General features: G+C 37.3%; 1 protein-coding gene across 15 annotated transcripts in view; it reads right to left on the bottom strand.

Moving 5' to 3' along the window:
• RALGAPA1 (Ral GTPase activating protein catalytic subunit alpha 1) overlaps nt 1–16085 on the bottom strand; it is a 252205-nt gene extending 236120 nt beyond the window's left edge. For 6 of the 15 annotated variants that reach the window (XR_004384235.1, XM_032871259.1, XM_032871264.1 and 3 more), the window contains exon 1: nt 15503–16084. Coding sequence is in view for 14 of the 15 variants with exons in the window: in XM_032871259.1 (XP_032727150.1) it covers nt 15503–15608 (106 nt within the window). In the remaining variant the exon portion in view is untranslated. Of the gene's footprint in view, nt 1–15502 lie in introns of all 15 variants that reach the window. The other 9 variants (XM_032871269.1, XM_032871270.1, XM_032871272.1 and 6 more) reach the window with 4 other exon arrangements.
• Nucleotides 16086–22332: the final 6247 nt, after the last annotated feature.

Genomic DNA, 22332 nt, shown 5'->3' with positions numbered 1-22332 from the left:
ATGACCTGAGCCGAAGGCAGCGGCTTAACCCACTGAGCCACCCAGGCACCCGCAAAATGTAACTTTTAAATAATTTTCTAATCTATCCCTTTTTGGTAGGTTAAAGACTAAGAATAAAGTACAGAATCTAAACCATCATCAAGATCATCTGGCCATTAGCAACAACATGGATAGAACTAGAGACAAACCAACCGAGAAAGAGATTCACAACTACAGAAAACAAACTGATGGTTATCAGAGGAGAGGTGGGTGGGGGGATGGGTTAAACAGGTGATGGGGATCAAGGAATGCACTTCTCATGAAGAGCAACATGTATGGAATTAGTGAATCACTATACTGTACACTTGAAACTAACATAACACTGTATGTTAACTGGAATTAAAATTAAAACTTAAAAAAAGAGATCATCCGGGGGTTCATACCATATTTCTTGAGAATAAATTCTTACTGGGGCATCTGGGTGGCTCAGTCAGTTAAGCGTAGGCCTTTAGCTCAGGTCATGATCCTGGGGTCCTGGGATCGAGCCCTACATCGGGCTCCCTGCTCCACTAGGAGTCTGCTTCACCCTCTTCATCTGCCTGCCACGCCCTCTGCTTGTGCACATGCTCTCTCTCACATGCATGTGCGCACGTGCTCTCTCTCGCTCTCTCTCTGTCAAATAAATAAATTTTAAAACCCCCCCCCAAAAAAAGAATAAATTCTTACTGACTTTGCACAGGTCATAATTTCTTTGATCCAATTTTATCACTTTTAAGGTTCCAATCAAAATTCAAATAATGTTTTAAGTTCTTCCATAAATTCTGTGCTTCAAATTCATTTTTTCATGTAATCTTCCAATAATATCTTAAGTGTTATTTAATTTTATAAATAGATGAAGTATCTACAGAAGTATTAAGTGAATAATATAGCTGATATCAGAACCCAGATATTCTTTCTCCTCTATATCCCCCTATTTACTAGCTTTTTAATACTCAACTTTCCTTTGGGATTAATTACTATCTCCCACACTGAGCTGTTGTGGCGGGCCGTGCACTAAGCATTTTACATAGACAAAAATATTAGGTATTATTACCAATATATGACAACTGCTTCTCTTAAAATGTTCACTCCTTAAAAACTGCTTAGAGATAGTGAACAGAGGGGTACCCAGGTGGCTCAGTCTGTTAAGCAACTGCCTTTGGCTCAGGTCAAGATCCCAGGGTCCTGGGACAGAGCTCCATGTTAGGCTCTCTGCTCTCAGAGAGCCTGCTTCTCCCTCTCCCCCCCAATCATGCTCTTTCACTAGTAGGTAAGCATCTGCCTTCGGCTCAGGTCATGATCCCAGGGTCCTAGGATGAGCCCCACACTGGGCTCCCTGCTCAGCTGGGAGCCTGTTTCTTCCTCTGTCTACCCTCCCCGTGCTGGTGCACAAGTTCTCTCTCTCTTTGTGGCAAATAAATAAATAAAATCTTAAAAAATAAATAAATAAAATATTTTAAACAAGATGCTTGACTTGAAGAGAAAACATTTCTTTTAGAGTATTTACCCCTACTTAAAGACAGATTGCCCTACATGTAACAGTTTCATACAAAAAAGTTACAAAATTCTCCTTGATATGATAAATAATAAAAAAAAAAATTAAAATTCTCCACTTGAGGGGCGCCTGGGTGGCTCAGTGGGTTAAAGCCTCTGCCTTTGGCTCAGGTCATGATCCCAGGGTCCTGGGATCAAGCCCCGCATCGGGCTCTCTGCTCAGCAGGGAGCCTGCTTCCTCCTTTCTCTCTCTCTGCCTGCCTCTCTGCCTACTTGTGATCTCTGTCTGTCAAATAAAAAAAATAAAAATTCTCCACTTGAACAAGGTATGCAAGGATGTTTATGTTGTTCTTTTTTTGTTAAATGCTGAGAGCAAAATAACTTACTGGAATATAAAAAGCTGAATGAGCACACCACTAATGGAGAAAGGAGGTATTTTCACAGAACCAGTCTATTTCCCAGAACCAGTCTATTTCCCCATTCCATCTCCGTCTGATGTCAATCGAAACATACCATCAGCCACTTAGCTAAAAAAAAATACAATATGCTCACTTCTATAGCAAACAGAAGTCCTCCTTTTACAAAATTAATATCCTTTTTAAATGTAACTGTCCTTGACTATAAAGAAGATATGCAAGTCTTTCTTAAATAAAAAGAGCCTAAATAAATAAGTGGAGGCTCCTTGGAATATGAAGAATGGAGACCCTACCGATGTCAACCTCCTCTAAATTAAATCTACAGATTCAAGTCCATCCAAAAAAAGATCCTAACAAATATTATCTAGGGATTTACAAGCTGATTCCCAAATTCATATGGAAGAGCAAAAGGCTAAGACACTAAGAAATCTGTATTAGTCTCCTGTGGCTGCTATGACAAGTTAGGGGCACAAACTTGATGTTCTGTGCTCTATTTACTCACCTTCCCTATCTACAGTGTATTCTGTTAAATGGGGGTAGGGAAACACACCTTAAAGCTAACATGTTGTTGGACTATCAGCCATAAGTTTTCTAAAAATTAGATGTACATAAGAGTTGAAGATTCTTTCAACAATGAGGGGAGATTATCTGATAACTTCTGCCATAATGTCATAAAATTTTTTCAGTTAATGTCCTGTTTTTTTGTTTTTCTTTCTTACATAGTACAGACTTTAGGTTTTGAACCAATTTTCTGCACAGGTGCTAAAGACAACCCAAGGTCTCTTTCTGATCAGGTCTGGTCTCAACTGACTTTAAATGTTTTTCCTACCATTGTCAAATAAAAGGAAATTGCTCAAAAAAAGGCAACTTTTTTTCTCCTCATACCTAACATATTCATTCTTGACCTACATGATACTTACTAAGCATTTACGCAAAGAAGACGCACCTCTGCCCTCAGGAAGGTAGTTATGATATAATCAAGCAAATAAACACACTGTGATAAAATAATCAAATTACTAGAAGTAAATAACAAAGTCTAGGAAAAGCTCCTATGCCCTCTGATAGGGAAAGCTTCACCAAAGCTATGTACAGATTAAGCTTTCGGGTCTAAAAGTGATGTGAGGACTACATGGTAGAGTGAACATCATTAGCAAAAGTACAGGCATCACAGAAAGTGACTTCTGATTTAATATTGCTAAAATGTAAAGTACCAGAGAGGGATAACAAGAAGTTAAAGATAATGTGGCAGACAAAGATACGTTTCTGTTGGCATGCTTATTAGACTTTGAGATATCTGTGGGAAACCCTTACATCCATTTACCTTTTTCTACCACACTGTCAAAGACGAAAGTTTCATGTTTTAGTAACTTGAACGATGATGATGCCATTGACAGAAATGCAAAAAAAAAAGAAAAAAGGAAAAAAATCACTTAGATTGTATAGATATTTGAAATCAGAAACAGATTTAACAAACATACTTATCCCTATTTCCTATTTTCCCAAAGGTCCATTTCTATCACATGGGTCCTTCTAGAAGAAAAGATGTTAGCTAATATATGAACACACACACACACACACACACACACACAGCCGTGACTGAATTTGGAAACAAAAAAAAAAAATTTTTTTTTTAGCAAAAGTATGTTTTCTTTTTTTAAGACACTGAACACTGAACCCAACATAGCTCTTTTCACTTTAACTGCCAGGAAATCTAAGAACCAAATTCAATGCCTTAGAACTTTAATCAGCTCATCCCTAGAACCTGATAATGTTTCCTTTCCTTAAGTAGTGGCTATTCCGTTGCCTGTTTTACCACTAATTGTTCTATTGCACATACTGCACATTTTATGCAGTCCCTTAGATGCAATAAAATCCTTAACAAAAATGAAATGTTGGGCTCCTGGGTGGCTCAGTGGGTTAAGCCTCTGCCTTCAGCTCCGGTCATGATCCCAGGGTCCTGGGACTGAGTCCCACATCGGGCTCTCTGCTCAGCAGGGAGCCTGCTTCCGCCCCCCGCCCCCGCCCCGCCGCCTGCCTCTCTGCCTACTTGTGATCTCTGTCAAATAAATAAATAAAATCTTAAAAAAAAATGAAATGTTAATGCAGAGGTGGCTTACAGTATTTGAAACAGCTTATTTTAGGAAGCGAATTAATCAGTAACATTTATGTAAATATCTGATCAGTAAATCACTTCTTTATAAATACACGAAGTATTTCAATTAGGTCAAATTAATTTTTCAAATCAGTAAGACTCACTAAAGAATATAAAGAGTATATACAAGAGGCACCTGGGTGGCTCAGTGGGTTAAAGCCTCTGCTTTTGGCTCAGGTCATCAGGCTCTCTGCTCAGCAGGGCGCCTGCTCCCCCACCCCCGTCCCTCTGCCTGCCTCTCTGCCTACTTGTGATCTCTGTCAAATAAATAAATAAAATCTTTAAAAAAAAAAAGAAAAGAAAAGAAAGAAAAAAACTGAGGAATAAATTTAAGCAAGGTGGTAAAAGATCCATACACTAAAAACTACAGGACACTGATGAAAGAAACTGAAGACACAAATAAATAGATTCCATACTCACGGATTGGAAGAGTTAATAGTTAAAATGTCCACACTACCCAAAGCAATCTAAAGATTCAATGCAATCCCTATTAAAATTCCAATGACATTTTCCACAAAAATACAAAAAACAATCCTAAAATTTGTATGAAACCAAAAAGGACCTCAAGCAACCAAAGCAATCTGGAGAAAGAACAAAGCAGGAGGCATCACACTCCCTGATTTCAAACTCAATTACAAAGTTAAAGTAATCAAAACAGTATAGTATTTGCACAAAAACAGATACAGGGGCACCTGAGTGGCTCAGATGGTTAGGCATCTGCCTTTGGCTCAGGTAAGGATCCCAGAGTCCTGGGATCCAGCCTTGCATCTGGCTTCCCTGCTCAGCTGGGAGTCCGCTTCTCCCTCTCTTTCTCTCCCCACTGTCCACCCTGCTTGTGCTCTCTCACTCTCTCTCTGTCATATAAATAATTAAAATCTTTAAAAAAAAAAAAAAACAGATACAATAAATCGATGGAGAACTCAGGGAAATAAACCAACACATAAACAGTCAATTAATTTACAACAAAGGAGCCAAGAATACACAATAGGAAAAAGATAGTATCTTCAATAAATGATGTCAGGGAAACTGGACAGCCACATACGAAAAGAATGAAATTGGACCCCTATGCTACAATATATACAAAAATTAATTAAAAGTAAACTAAAGACTTGGACACCTGGGTGGCTCAGTGGGTTAAGCTGCTGCCTTCGGCTCAGGTCGTGAATCCAATGTGCTCATTGCTCGGCAGGGAGCCTGCTTCTCTCTCCGACTCTGCCTGCTTGCGTGCTCTCTCTTCCTCTCTGACAAATAAATAAATAAATAAAATCTTAAAAAAAAAAAAAAAAGTAAACTAAAGACTTAAACTAAGACCTGAAACCACAAAACTCCTAGAAAAGCACATAATTGGTAAGTTCCTTGACACTGGTCTTGATGACTGTTTGGATTTCACAACAAAAATAAAGGCAATAAAAAAATAAAATAAAATAAATAAAAAAAAATAAAGGCAATAAAAGCAACAATACATTTGATCTTAGCCAAAAGGTCGAGAAACGATACTAAAAGCAAAAATAACCCAAATTACATCAAACTAAAAGGCTTCTGCACCCCAAAGCATCAATGGAATGAAAAAGCAACCCTCAGAATGGAGAAAATATCTGCAAATCATGTATCTGATAAGAGGTTAATATTCAAAATACATAAAGAACTCATACAACTCAATTACAAAACAACAAACAATCCAATTTAAAAATGGACAGAAGATCTGAACACATTTTTCCAAAGACATAGCGACAGCCAACAGGTACACGAAATGGTGCTCACCATCACTAATCAGGGAAATGCAAATAAAAAACACAGTGAGATACCATCTCACACCTGTTAGAATGTCTATTATCAAAAAGAATTAATATTGGCAAGGATGTGAAGAAAAGGGAACCCTTGTACATTGTTGGTGGGAATGTAAATTGGTACAGCCATTGTGGAAAACAGTTGGGACAGTTCAAAAAATTAAAAACAGAACTACCATATGATCTAGCAATTCCACTTTTGGGTATGTATGTGAAGGAAATGAAATCACTACCTCAAAGAGATATCTGCATACCCTCATTCACTACAGCATTATTTATAATAGCCAAGACATAGAAATGACTGAAGTTATTCCAATGGATGAATTGATAAAGAAAATGTAATGTGTGTGCACATATGTATACATGCACATGCACGTACATCCTACACTTATATAGACAATGGAATATTACTCAGCCACACAAAAAAAAGAAAAAGAAAATCCCCTTTTTCATTTGCTACATATATTAAGTGAAATGGCAGGGAAAGACAAATACTCTATGACTTCCTTTATACAGGAAATTTAAAAGAAAAGTTCATAGAAACCTAACAGAATGGGGGTTGCCAGAAGGAAGAGGTGGGGAAAATGGGTGAAGGTGGTCAAAAGGTATAAACTTACACTTACAAGAAAAGTAAGTTCTTATGTAAGTAAGTTATTATGCTCTAACAAAGAGCATAATAACAAAACAAAACAAAAGAAAGGACATGATCCAAACATTTTAATTAAAAGGCCTATTTCCAAAGCAAAGAATATCACCAGGGAGAAAGATCATTTCATAATGATGAAAGAATCAATTTAGGGGTGCCTGGGTGACTCAGTCCGTTAAGAATTTGCCTTTGGCTCAGGTCATGATCTCTGGGTACTGGGACTAAGCCTTGCTTTGGGCTCCCTCCTCAGTGGGGAGTCTGCTTCTCCCTCCCCCAGCTTGTGTGTGCATGCACCTACACTCTCTTTCTCCCTCTCAAATAAATAAAATCTTTAAAAAAAAAAAAAAAAGAATTTATCAAGGAGAAAGAATAATCCTAAACGTTTTTGCACCTAATAATAGAAGTTTAAAATACATGAAACAAAATCTGATAGAACCGCAAAAAGAAACAGACAAACCCACAATTACAATCAGAAACTTCAGCACTCTCAATATTGATAAAAGCAAGTAGACAGCAATTCAGCAAGGATACATAAGTCTTTTAATAACACTATCAAACAAATTGTCCTAATTGACATTTTTAGAGCATTCAACCCAAGAACAGTATATTGTTTTCAAGTGCAAATGGAACATGGATCAAGTTACAATATATGTGGAACTATCAATTTTAAAGAAATCAAGTCATGAAACATGTTGCCTGACTGTAATGCAACTAAGTTAGAAATCAATAATAGAAAGATAACAGAGTAATCCGCAAATATTTGAAGCTAAAGAATACAATCGTAACTAACCAACAGATCAAAGAAACCAGAAAGGCAAGGTAAAATGTAAATACAAAAATACCATAATTTGTGGGATGCTACTTAGGAAAGATTTACATCACCAAATGCCTATAGTGAAAAGAAAAAGGGTCTCAAATCAGTAATCTCGATTTACATTTTAAAAAAAACTAGAAAAAGAGCATATTAAACTAAAACTAAGCCAAAAAGAAAGAAAGAAAAGAAATAATCAAGCTATCAAAGCAGAGATCAATGAAATATGAATGGAAAAACAGAAAATCAGTAAAGCCACAAGCTGGTTCTTTTATTTATTTTTAAAAGATTGTATTTATTTATTTGACAGAAAGAGACACAGCAAGAGAGGGAACACAAGCAGGGGTGCGAGAGGGAGAAGCAGATTTCCCACTGAGCAGGGAACTGGAGGCAGTTCTCATCCCAGGACCCTGGGATCATGACCTGAGCTGAAGGCAGACGATTAACAAATGAGCCACCCAGGTGCCCCCAAGCTGGTTCTTAATAATAAAAGTATAAGTCTCTAGTCAGTCTGATCAGGAAAAGACAAATTATCAATATCAAGTTTAAGAGAGGTGACAACACCACAGATTCTACAAACATCAAAAGGATAATAAGGGAGTTTTACGAACCACTCTATTCCTATAAATTTGACAACTTATACCAAATAAAACTTCCTTGAAAAAAACAAACTACCAATGCTCCCTCAAGAAGAAACAGATAACATGAATAGCTGTCTTTCCGATAAAGTAGTTAAAAAACACTGCTTCAGGGGCGCCTGAGTGGCTCAGTGGGTTAAGCCTCTGCCTTCCGCTCAGGTCATGATCTCAGGGTCCTGGGATCAAGCCCCACATCGGGCTCTCTGCTTGGCGGGGGGCCTGCTTCCCTCTCTTTCTCTGCCTGCCTCTCTGCCTACTTGTGATCTCTGTCTGTCAAATAAATAAATAAAATCTTAAAAAAAAAAAAAAACACTGCTTCAAAGAAAACTGCAGTTGCAGATGGCTTCACTGGTGAATTACACCAAATATTTAAGTAAAAAATAATTCTACATGAATAATTCTCAATTAATACTATAAGGCTAGCATTACCTGATACCAAAACCAAAGACATTACAAGAAAAGAGAAGTACAGGCCAATATCCCTCGTGAACATAAATATAAAAATTATAAACAAAATTTTAGCATATCAAACCCAACAATAGATATAAATGACAATACATCATGACCAAGTGAGGTTTAATCCCAGGACTACAGTTGACTAACATTTGAAATCAATGACTATAATTCATCATATTCATACATGAACAAAAAAATCTGTTTATCTCAATATAAGTAGAAAAAGCATGTAACAAATCCAACATCCATTCCTGATCCAAACTCTAGCAAAAAATGAAACTTTCTCAACATGATAAAAGGCATCATGTTGTATGATAAAAAACTGATTGCTTTACACTTAAGATCAGGAACAATATAAGAATGCCCACTCTCACCACTCCTGTTCTACACTGTGCTAGGGGTTCTAGCGAGTTCAATAAGCCAAGAAAAAAATAAACAAAAGGATCCGCATTGGAAAAGAAGAAGTAAATGGTTTTTATTCAGACAACACTGTCTATGTAAAAAACCCAACGGAATCTACAAAAATTTAATATGACCATGTGAGTTTAGCAAGACTAAGTGAATTTAGCAAGATTCAGAATATGAGCTCAATACACAAAAATCAGGGGCACCAGGCCAGCTCACTAGGAGAGCATGCAATTACTGATCTTGCAGTCCTGAGTTCAAGCCCTACACTGGGTGTAGAGATTACTAAAAAAGAAAAAAAAAAAAAGCGCAACGCTTTTTTAGAAAAATGGATTTCCATACACTAGCAAAGAAATGGATATAAAAATACCATTAATAGTGGCATCAAAAGTAGAAAATATTTAGGGATAAGTGACAGAAAATGCGTAATACCTGTACATTAAAAACTACAAAACACTGCCAGAGAAATTAAAGCAGCCCTATGTAAATGGAGAAACATACCTTGTTCATGAGTTAGAGAATTCAATATTGTTGTCTATTCTCCCCCAAACTGACCAACAGATTCACCATAATCCCAATCAATATCTCAGGAGGAATTTTTTTTTAAGAAACTGACAAGCTGGGGTGCCTGGTTGGCTCAGTGGGTTGAACCTCTGCCTTCAGCTCAGGTCATGATCTCAGGATCCTGGGATCTCTGCTCAGCAGGGAGCCTGCTTCCCCCTTTCTCTCTGCCTGCCTCTTTGCTTACTTGTGATTTCTCTGTCAAATAAATAAATAAAATCTTTTTAAAAATTAAAAAAAAAAAAAGAAACTGACAAGCTAATCTTAAAACTCATATGGAAATGCAAAGGACCTGATACAACTCCCACCAACCCCACCCCCAAAAAAACCTTTGAAAAGGAAGAACAAAGTTGTAGGAACAACACTACCTAATTTATTCATAAATTCTAGATTTGTTACAGTTAAAAAAAAACCCAAAAACAAAAACTGTGTGTATGTGTGTGTATACACATAGAGAGAGGGAGGGAGAGAAGAGGAAAAACAGAGAATAGGAGAGAAGAGGGAGAGGGAGGGGTCTTGGCTCTAACACAAACAGATCACTGGAACAAAATAGACATTCCAGAAATAGGCTCTCACATATATAGACGAACGAGTTTTGGAAAAAGTGCAAAAGCAATTCAGTGGAGAAAGGGCTGTATTTTTCAACAAATGGTAATGGGGCAACTGGATATCCATTTGCAAAAAAAAAAAAAAGTCAATCCATACCTTAAACCATATTTACAAAGTTAACTCAATAGATCCTAAAATTACAAAATTTCTTGAAGAAAGAACAGCAGAAACTCTTTGTGACTTTAGCTTAGGCCAAGATTTAGATCTAAAATCAGAAGCATAAACCGTAAGAGACAAAATTGATATATGGGCTTAATCAAAATTAAGTATTCCTACTCCTTCAAAGAAAATAAGAAATTTAGAAGACAGTCCAAAGACTGGGAAAAAGATCTCTGCAAATCATGTATCTGATAAAGTACTTGTATTCAAAAAATAGAATTTTCAAAACTGAATAAAAAAATCTGAATAGACACTTCAAAGTAGTTATATAATGGAAAAAAAGCACATGAAAAGACACTCAACCTTATTAGATATGAGAAACAATTATAACCACTACATATTCATTACAGTGGCTGAAATTAAGAAGGCTGGCCATAACAAATGGTGTTGACATGTGTGCAGGAAATGGAACTCTCAAACTCTGCTAGTAAGAATGTAAAATTTAAAAAAAACAGTATGACAGTCTCTTTAAATTTAAACACACAACTGTTAGGTGATCCAGCCATTCCACTCCTAGGTATTTATCCAAGAGAGAAAAAAACATGTGTTTATAAATAAGTACACCTCACAGCAGCTTTATGTGTAATGGCCCCAAACTGCAAATTCATATATCCATCAAATTGTGGCATAACCAAACAACGGGATATTACTCAGCAACAAAGCAATATACTCCTGACATACCACACAACAATACAGATGAATTTCAAATAAAGCTGAATAAAAGAAACCAAACTAAAAAGAGTAAATACTGTGTAATTCCATACACACACACACACACACACACACACACACACACACAGACATAAAAAGTTTCTCCCAGGGGAAGGTGGGGGGAGATGGGCTGCATGCAGCATTGGGAAAAAGGGATTACAAAGGAGCAAAAGGAAACTTTGGGAGGCTATAACATAATTGCTACCTGGAATGTCTGGATATGTCCCTAATCTTAATTGTCATGATGGCTACAGAAGGTATAAATGTATGTCAAAATTATTCAACTGTGTGATTTAAGTATGTGTAATTTATTGTATACCAATTCTGTATTGATAAAGCTATTAGAAAGAATGACCCAACAATAATCAGTATATTTATTAACTGAATAAGCCAATCATCTTTTTACTTTTAAATCATTAAGACTGAACACTTGCCACAGAAGACAATTAACATTTAGCCAATATCCACTACACGCAGGCATTGTTAGCTACCTGACATGTGCTAACTTAATGTATTATGTTAAGGCTTTTAATTGAAAAAAAAGGGGACTGGAAGGGAAGAGAGGATAACACAAATCTTCTGAAACTAGACAAGGCTTTATTTCTATTTTTTAAAAACTCTAATTCCCAGTTCTTATAAATAAACTATATAGCAATATCAACAAACAACACAGATTTAAATCTAAGTCCTTCAGAGTCAAGTTTCTAAAATTCAGCTGGAATGTCTCATGTGTCCCTTAGGAATGTCTCATGTGTCCCTTAGGAATACATGGCAGGAAAAAGGTTTAGACTGGATGTTTAAATTATATTCTCATATATTTGGATGCACTGAATTCTCTCTAAATACCTTGAATGAATGGCAATTCATTTTAAGGGTTAAAAATATAGTTCAGACAGAACCAATCAAAAATAAAAATCCTGTGTAACTGGCAATGCCCAATTTGCAAACTAGTTTCCTCACAATATTTTTATGTAAAACTTGCACCTACTTCCAGAAAGGACTTGCAATGGCTCTTCCATCTGCAAAATAAGTTACCTGATTGGTGGACCTCTAAGACATCTTACAGTATTTGTCACTCTACTTTCTCACACTCATTTTCTTAGGAATTTACTTACATTAACCATATTTCAAAGAAAATAACTGTAACCATTTAAAGATACAGAATATTTTATTCAATTAATTTAGCAGAACCAAGTACAGCATTTGTTTTTGTTTTGTTGTGTTTCTGTTTCAAGTTTTTATTTAAATTCTACTTAGTTAACATACACTGTAATATTAGTTTCAGGAGTAGAATTTAGTGATTTATCACTTACACATAACACCCAGTGCTGGGGCGCCTGGGTGGCTCAGTGGGTTAAAGCCTCTGCTTTTCGGCTCAGGTCATGGGATTGAGCCCCACATCGGGCTCTCTGCTCCGCGGAGAGCCTGCTTCCTCCTCTCTCTCCCTGCCCGCCTTTCTTGCCTACTTGTAACCTCTGTCGGTCAAATAAATAAATAAAATCTTTAAAAAAGAAAAAACAAAAACACCCAGTGCTCATCACAACATTTGCCCTCCTTAATACCTATCATCCATTTAGCCCATCCTCCCAGCCCCTGCCCCTCCATCCACCCTCAGTTTGTTCTCCATTGTTAAGAGTCTCTTTTATGGTTTGCCTCCCTCTCTTTTTTTTTTTTTTTTAACTGTTTTGGTTTTTAATTCCACAGAAGAGTGAAATCATATGGTATTTGTCTTTCTCTGACTGACTTAATTTGCTTAGCATAATACACTCTAGCTCCATCCAAGTTGCTGCAAATGGCAAGCCTGCATTCTTTTTTATGGCTGAGTAATATTCGTGTGTGTGTGTGTGTGTGTGTGTGTGTGTGTACACACATACTACTTCTTCTTTATTCATTTATCAGTCAAAGGACATTTGGGTTCTTTCCCTAACAAGTACAACATTTGGAGATCCATCTTTCACTCCATTATTTTGACAAAGTTTCTAAATCTCAGCACTACATTTAGAGCTAGAATACTGTTGTGATATATTATCCTGTGCAATGTAAGATATTTAGCAGAATTTCTGCAACCCACCAGATGCCAGTAGCCTCTCCCCTATTTGTGACAACCAAAAGTATCTCCAGACATTGCCAATATTGCCAGAGGGACAAAACTGTCCTGGTTGAGAACTATGGGTCTAAAACTACTGAAGTATAAAGAGACAAACAAACAAACAAACAAAAAAACCACTCTTTTGTGTCTGTGTGTGTGTGAGAGAGAGAGAGACAGAGAGAAAGAGAGCAAGAAAGAAAGCATACCCATGAACTGGTGGGGTGGGGCAGAAGGACAATCTCAAGCAGGCTCCAGGCTCAGTGGAGTCCAACATGGGGCTCGATCCTACAACCCTGAGATCATGACCTGAGCTGAAATCAAGAGTCAGATGCCTGACAGAGCCACCCAGCACCCCACCCCGCACCAAAACAACAATCTTTAACTATAGAGAACAAACATGTTTACTGGGAGGTAGGTGGAGGAGGGGGATGAAATAGGTGAATGGGATTAAGAGTACACTTACCTTGATGAGAACTGAGTAATAATATGGAATTGGTGAATCACTCTATTGTACACCTGAAACTAGTATAACACTGTTAACTACACTGGAATTAAAATAAAATAAAATATTAAAAATAAATAGAGTACTGAAGTGCTGTAATCTCTCTGTATGGACCTCATCCACTGAAAGAGCATAGAGTCTGAAAGCACAATATTCTCTATTTGAAGGTTCTTAAGGATATTTTAAGTGTTTATATATAGTATATGCTCCATTTTTTAAAAGCCCATAAATTAATAAAAAAACAAAAAGTGTGTTTTTTCTCATTATTGCTTTGTTTTCAAACCAAGGAAGCTAGACCCTACAAAATACCTAACATGTACCTGAAGCCTTTTAATTTAGACCATGTCACCCAGATGGAAAAAACTTTCAAGCCCAAGAAGTATGTACGAACTATCCCCTAACCACTCTGTAACTAGAGAATACAGCAGTTAATTTAGGAAATGTCAATACTCTACCGGAACTCAACTTTATAGCTCTGACTTTACTCAGCCTACAGTTTGTCCCAAGTAGGTGTCAAATTCCATAAATTCTCCAATTGTATCCCTCCACTGTCTGTGAACATCTGCATTCACACATTGACTTTCTGTTGCACTCTCTCAGCCAAACCTTTTCTTCAACAACTTAACTCTCAAGAAGAATGAAAATAAAAAGATCACAAACTCAACTATATTTAGAAGATTTATATTTTCTTGAAAACTACATCTCTTTTTATATTGCTAAACTAGATTTAATTGCTTTCTTATTTGACAGAAATATATACAACTTACTTGTGATAAAGATTTGCTGTTTTAAATGTAGAAAGAGTAAAACACAAACTGGAGATATGAAATCTGGGTTTCAGTTCTGGCCTCCTAGTAGCTGGATGACTACTTAACATTCCCAAACCTCAGCTTTCTCATTTATAAAATATGGAGTATAATCATATCTACTTCTACAGTTACTGTGAGAATTAATTATAATTTATGTGAAATCATTTTGTAAACCAAACAAATGTTGGATATTACTGGTGGTATCCTGATGGTACGAATAAACAACAGAAAAACACACAGCTCAAACACAGGACTTACTTATATTAATTATAGTAATTAAAAAATTTATACTAATTAAATGACACTTTTCAGAAAAACACTCATTAGAAGGAGAGCTGAAGATAATAAACTCTGAACTAGGATTCAGGCATCTGGGTTCTAAACTTAGTCCTGCCAATAACTCTCTGTATCAACACAAGCAAAGTAACTTTCCTTTTCACCTCAAATTCCAAGATTTGAAAAGATCCAAGTACTGGACCGGGTGTTCCATAAATATCATTACAGCCCTTATCAGCCTATGAAATGAGCAAGTATTCCAAAGATTCGTTTAACCCTATAACCACAACCCGAGCACTGATTGGTTGGCCAGCCAAAGAGATGCAGAGGGCAACAGGGGTAAGAAAATTTTAACTAAGTAAAACCAGAACTGTATACAATTTTCGAGAAGCAAAGGAAGTTACAAACTACTTTGTTCTCTGTAATTAATAATAATCTTCCCTCCAAGTGACAGTAATGATGAACAAGGTACTTTAACAGAAGGGCGGGGCTCTTGCCCTAAGAATTTTGGAAACCAGCCACTTCCCAAAGAGGTGTGTAACTGCTTCCTCGCCCTCAGTAGCCAAGGAACTTGAAAGATTAAGGTTTATATTGTTTGAGTTGGGGGGGGGGGTGTTTCCACTTGGATGGGGACGGCGGTATCACCTGACACACATATTCTATAAACACCATTATCGACAACACCAAGCCTCCGGGAAGTCCAACAAAGATCCAAGTTTTTAGAGTAATGCTAGTTTGTACAAATGAGCTCGGACTATTAACTCAAAATTAGGTAACCCTGTGTTGGTGGTGATTAGTACTTGCCAACTGCCAAATTTTCCCTTCCCCAAATTATCCGCCCTCCCGCGTCTCTGCGGAGGCGACGCCTCGCCCTCTATTCCCGCACAGCGCCAGGGAGGGCGGGAGAGTCTCCAAGGGCTCCCCGAGGAAGGCCTTTGGGCGCCACCACCCCTCGCTCCTCACCGATGACGATGCGCAAGTGCTTGAGACGGGTCAGCGCGTCCTTCTTGGTGTCCAGCACCTTCTGGGTAGACTTCTTCACGTCCCCGTGCGGCTTCTTGGAGAACATCCTGCCGCTGCCGCCGCCACGGCCGACTCCGGCCCCCTCCCGGTCCGGCCCCGGCGGCGGAAAGTGGAGAGAGTGGGCGGGGAGGATACTAGCGTGAGCAGCTCATTCACTCCCCAGGCTTGCGGGCCCCAGCGTAGCCGACTCCGCTCACATCCAGGCCAGGGCCGCAGCCTCCTCCCGCCTCGCGCCGCGGCTGCAAGGCACCTTCGGTTCCGGCTCCAATATGGCGGATCCCCTCTCCCAGTCCTGCACGGAGCGGGGAAGACCCGGCAGGTCGGTCGCCGCCGCCCCGGCTGCCTCCCGAAGCCGCCGCTCGCAGCCACAGGCCGGAGCCCGGGACCCGGAGCCGCGGAGGTGGGGCTCTCCGAGGCAGCAGCACGACTCCTCTCCCTGAGGCCCCCTTAAGGTTAAAGCTTCTTTAGCAGCTTACACCCTGCAGAGGCCGAAACGGAGACGAGTGCGGTGATGAGGTTTCACGACTCTGCCGTCGGTGGCGAATGGTCCCCGTGGCAACCGCCTTCTGACGTCAAGGTTTCTTGACGTCATGCCAGCGTGAGATCATCTGTGGCATTACCCACCTTTGGTTTCTTGTGTAAACCGCCAAAGGAAGAGCCCAAGAAAGTCAGGGAAAGGAATCATTCCGCGCCATTGTAAGCGAAGGGACTCCTAACCAAGGGACTCCCAGAGTGGTGGTGTGAAGTTTTTGTTTAAAAAGATCCTTCATCTCCACTGTTTACCATGTTATAATAACTTAAAAATGACCCCAAAACATCAAAACAGACGTGCAATACATTTTAGATGCCAATTCTGAAGGCCTTAGATGTAACACCCTTTCATTTCCTAAGTTGAATTTTAAAAGATTTTTGTTGTTGTTGTTTTTCAAAGTGATGGACAGTTTATTGTAGTTTAGAGATTTGTAGGGTTGTAGTACATCCTCTAGGTTAAAATTATCTTGTACATGAAAAAATAAATAAATAAAAATATCTTGCACAAATAAATGAACCCCCAAAGAATGCAGTAACAGTGCAAAATTACAAAAGAAAAGAAATCCGGAGAGCTTTGAGGGTGAATTTTCTTAATGTGTAGAGTTGACAAATCCAGGAAAAACATGCTAAGGCCTCCACCTTAGAAAGTAGAAACACAGGAACACAAAAAAATCGCAGAACTGTATATTCATAACTAAAACGTGAAAATGTGGTGCACCTGGGTGGCTCACTCAGTTGAGCAGCTGACTCTTGATTTCAGCTGAGGTCATGATCTCAGGATCCCAGGATCAGTCCCATTTTGGGCTCTGCACTCAGCTGGGAGTTGAGTTGGGGGTTCTCTCCCTCTGCCCCTCCCCTCCTCCTCTTCTGCCAGTTGTTCTCCCTTTCTCTCTCTCTCTCTCTCAAATAAATAAAGCTTTTTTTTAAGTGAAAATGTTCACACGTAAGTAATTTTCAAAAAATCAGATTAAAACAATATTTTTAAACAATTTTTAAACAGCTTTATTGAAGAGAATTGATACACAACTAACTGTACATTTTCAAAGTGTACAATTTAGTAAGTTTCACAATTGCATACACCTATGAAAACATCACCATAATCAAAATCGGGGACATATCCACCACCCCCAAAACTTTCCTCTTGCCCCTTGATAATTCCTCCCTCCTGCTACCTGATTCCTGGTTCCCAGGAGAGCACTGATTTGCTTTCTGTCACTTGGAGTTCCCATTTTCAAGAGTTCTATATAAATATAAGTATTTAGAATACTCTTTTTTGGGGGGGACCTGGCTTCTTTCACCCAATATAATTTATTTTTTAATGATAATCATGTAATGTCTTATTAGTCAAATTAGTAAAGTTTGTTTTTAAATTAGACATCTTACTTCTGGTAAGTGTGACAAAGATACTCCTATTGCTTGCTGGGAAGAAGCATTAATTATTACAAGTTCAATGGAAATTAAAATTTGGCATTACATATAAAGACTTAAAAACATTTATATACTCTGATTCATTTGTTCCACTTTCAGAATTCTATTGTACAAATCATAAATGGGTACATATGAAAAAATATTAACACATGATCTACAGCATTGAAAGTTTGGAAACAACATAAATGTCCATCAGAAAGGAAATGACTGTCCAATAGGTAGAATGTGACATGACTATAAAATTACTAATATGGAGACTTTTTTAATGACATGGAAAATACTCAAGACAATGCTAAGTGAAAAAGCAGATACAAAACTGAAAATATGGGGCGCCTGGGTGGCTTAGTGGGTTAAAGCCTCTGCCTTCGGTTCAGGTCATGGTCTCAGGGTCCTGGGATCAAGCCCCTCATCGGGCTCTCTGCTCATCGGGGAGCCTGCTTCCCCCCTTTCTCTCTCTGTCTGCCTCTCTGCCTACTTGTGATCTCTGTCTGTCAGATAAATAAATAAAATCTTTAAAAAAAAATGAAAATATGTGTCTTAATAAAACTCTGGAAAAAATTGTGTATAAAATGTAATTAGAAAAAAGATGAAAAAATTCTCCAAAATTGTGGTTATATCTGTAAAGTAGAATTACAGGTGATTTTAATTTTCTTCTTTACATTTTGCTTATATCCCCTTTACAAAAAGCATATATTGCTTTTACAATTAAAACAATAAAAACAAAGTTGTTTTAAAGAAAATGAAGAAAATCTAGTGTACCAATTGTAAACTAACAAAACAAATTAAGATGTATATGTAGGAATAGAAACTCCTTGAAAAGAAGGGCTTTTTACAAAAAGCTATCCTTATGTTCTACAATGGCACAGAGTAAATATTTGTTGGTTTTTAAATTTTTATGTTTATATTATAAAATGTTTTCTTTTGGTAGTCGAAGAGTTATCTGATCCCATGATTCTGACTATAATTTATTTGGTTAGTCACCTGTGTCCCTGCCTATAACCTGTGTCTTTTCTGAGATACTAATCTCGAATTCATATATACTCAAATTCAAACTATTCAAATTCAATACATGCAAAACTGAAACTTGTCAACTTTGCCCTCCTTTCTCCCAAACCTCATCTTCCTCCTTCATCTGATATCTTTATTGATAATGCCATTATCTGTCCTGTTTTTTCAATCCAGAAATTCAAATCATCTTACATCTTCTCCTCTTTTTCCTCTTTTGTCCTGTTACCAAGACCTGATGATTTTACTTCCTAAATATTTCTTGATTTAGTCATGTTCTCTCCATTATCACAACCTGTGTTTGGGCTCAGATTTTCACCATTTCTAACTAGAGGTACTAGAAATGGCAGCGGTTTCCTCCCCACCCCCACTCTTAGTAGGATTTGAGCCTCCACTCAGTTTTAAGTAAATTTTAACAGTTACATACACACACACACACACACACACACACACACACACACAGAAGTCTTATCTCCTTGCCATTAGTTTCTGAATGTCTTAAAATCAGGAAATGCATAGCACTTCAGGTCAAAGAATAAAACCCACATTGAGGAATTAACTTCAGAAAAGCTAGAAACATGTCTAGATTTTATATCTTACAGACTTAGTCTCTTGCTATTTCTAAACTAATTACAGTGCAAATTTTTAAAAACATAATTAGCTACACTGATTATAGTGGATGTAGGTTGGTTTGGCTGTCTTCTTCTGATACTTAGACCCAGATTTTCCTTTGAAAAGCCACCCCTCTCTTGGTCTCTTTGGATCTCATGCCCCATGGCCCCATTTAGACTTCAGTACTCAAGCACCCTGGGCAAAGCAAGTGTGTTAAGGATGGACACAAGACCATGTCAGTCCAATAAAACTCATTCCAACAACTACTGAGAAAGAGGAACTTTTTTTTTTTCATGATGAAAGCCTGGAACCGCTAGGAACCAACATGTAAAAAGAATCTGCTGGGGATAGCACCAATACTCTTGAGAACAGAGGAAATAGTCAAAGAGTCTGAGCTTTGATAACATTGTTTGGCATAGGGAGTGAACTTGGCTGAAGTGCCATGATCTTTTCTATTTCACAGAGCAATAGTTTGTGTTAGGTTTGTTACTTGCAACAGGAAAAGTCCTGATTTTTATATTTTAAAGATATTTAGTAGGCTGAATAAGGGTTTGAAATTTTAAAAGGAAAAAAAAAAAAGAACTGCTTGGAAACAACATTGCAGCCCTCTTCTAAAGCCCTCCCATAGCACTTTTTTTCTTTCCCATAACACTCACCACACTCCATGTTTAATCATTTTATGCTTCTTCTGCCCTATATTAGACTGTAATCTCTTCTTAAAGTAGGTTTTGAGAAGACCTTGGATTGTGATCCATAATCCAAGGCTCCAAAAATTGTTTTCTCTCCCTCCCTGCTTCTTTCTTGCTGTCTTCCTCTCTCTCTGTCTGTCTGTCTTTCTCTGCCCTCTCCAGTGATACCTAGCATGCAGGAGGCGCTCAATACATATTTATGGCAAGAATGAATCAACACCAGGCACTCAGTAAGCATTTGCTGAATGTATGCAAATAATAGAGTTGCTGTTTCTGCTGTCAATTCAGGAAGAGTAACCTGTTTTGAGGTTGGGGGTGGTCAACAGAGGAACAAAGAAGATGCTAGGAGGACGAAGAAAGAAACAATGCTTAACAGGGGCAGGCCAGAATGTAATCAAAATCAATCTTTTATTTTGTAGGTTTTGATTCATAGGGAAATAAGTTCTATGAGTTTTTTAGAGTTTAAGGTTGAATTTTTAAAATCTTTTATGTTGATCTATTTCAACTGTGGATGTAAAATTGTTATTGGGGTCTTAAAATATCAGAATATTATATATTGTTGAGACAAGATTAAAGATGCAAAGAACAAGAGAAAGGGGAAAGAAAAAATGCTTTATTAAACATTTCCATGATTTATCCATAAAAATGAGTGGAAATTATGGTCACCAGAGACTCAAGCAGAAAGATAAACTTGGAGGGTACAGTTTGGGCAATTTATTCTGTCTTCAATCTATTACTAAGAATATTTTCATATGCTACTTATATGTTGACTTACTTATATATGTTGTCTTTCATATATTTTATTCCTATGTGCTATATCATATCCTAATTTTTTGCTTCAAACAACTTGACAACAAAAAGACTTTTAAGCAGAGCTATTTATGTTTTCTACAAAATTAATCTCAGTTTCCTTTTCTATTACTTATGTTCTTTTTCTTTTTAGTCTTTTCCTTATTTGCACCCCACATAAACATGGATATGTTGTGCATGATTTTCCTCTGCAAAGAAAAAATCAAGATGTCCTAGTGCATTGATGGGTCCCCGAAAGCATCTGCATTTGTTGAAAAAAAATTGAAATTAAAAAAATTCTGGGTGATATAAATCAAAACTGTTCTTGGAAACTTTCTTTTATAAAATAATTTCATGAAAAGTGAAGCCACTTGCTTGAAGAACTATTTTCCTCCTATGCTCTCACAGCCCTGTCCAAAGTACAATGAAATATTTGATTACCATAATTTTTTTTTTAATTCAGCAAAGAAGAGAGCTGTAAGAAATATTGCCAAAATTATGTTTAAAAAACAATACTTTCTCAGTAGGAGCTTGTTTCAGTGACAGTCTTACCATTGTTTTTTAAGTTTACAAAAATGTATTCAGTTCCTCCACGCAGGGCTTGTATGTTTGTATCATCAAAGAGACAGAGTGTGCTTGTTTTGAGGAAGCACTACGATAGAATAGGAAAATCAGTGAATTATTTAAAGGATTTGGGTTCTAGTTCTAGTTCCTCTCAGCATCAGTTTTCTCATTTGTAAAATCAAGGTAACAGTTTTGTACAATTCAGGCTTTTGTAAAATTCGGGAAATAATACACTGTTTTCAGTCATGATCTTTAGAATTAGATAGCTCTGAATTAGATATTCCACTTCAGAATTTACTTGCTCTGGGATCTGTGACATACAGTTTAATGTCTCTGAGCCTCATTTTCCTCATATGTAAACCACAACCATAATTGTGATAATTAGGTGAGAAATGGTATTGAAAGTTACTTTTATAATGACTGCCATAATGTACAACATTCTTTTTCTTTCCTTCATACATTTGTAATAGAGCAATTTGTGTAATTGTTTAAAGATTTGCTCTCCCACTAGACTACAAACTCCCACAGGAGAAAGACCATATAGCTTGTGTTTAAAGCTGTATCCCAATCTTCTTGCTAAGTGCCCATTATAAAATGTGCTCAATAAATATTTGCTGAATGAAAGAATGGTTGTTAAGTTCCCATGTCTTTCTCTTGCACAGGCACTCAGCAAATGGCAAATGAATGAAATAATTTTAGAAAATAAAAATGTAGCATATCATTACTAATCATTATACCTCTGGCACATCACAAAAAGGAAACATCATTGTAAAACACACTGGCATAAGAGTAATTTCAATATAACATGCCCAGCCGCCTGCCTCATTTTCTTTTCCCAATGATGTAAATACTAAAATCCTTTGAAAGCATAAATTCTCCCCTCTGAAGATGTATTTATTATGAAAAGAAAACCGCAGAAAATTCTCTTCGCAATATGGCTTGTGAAAACTAGAATTTAAAACTTGAGTTTAAAATCATGAGCATCCCAAGAAATATAGGTCATCCTCAGTCTCCCAAATGTGAACATGTTACATTACTATTTTTTAGACTTGGTTAATTCAAATTTGAGATGTTTAAAATGAATAGATCAATTTTTAATAGTTTTTCTTTCTATAGGTCAGTTTCAGGTTTACAGCAAAACTGAAAGGAAGG

Source organism: Lontra canadensis, unplaced genomic scaffold (assembly GCF_010015895.1).
Source record: "Lontra canadensis isolate GAN:19392208 unplaced genomic scaffold, GSC_riverotter_1.0 scaffold42, whole genome shotgun sequence".
Classification (NCBI taxonomy): Eukaryota; Metazoa; Chordata; class Mammalia; order Carnivora; family Mustelidae; genus Lontra; species Lontra canadensis.
Note: the sequence above shows the minus strand (reverse complement) of the source record. Positions and strands in the feature narration are given on the sequence as shown.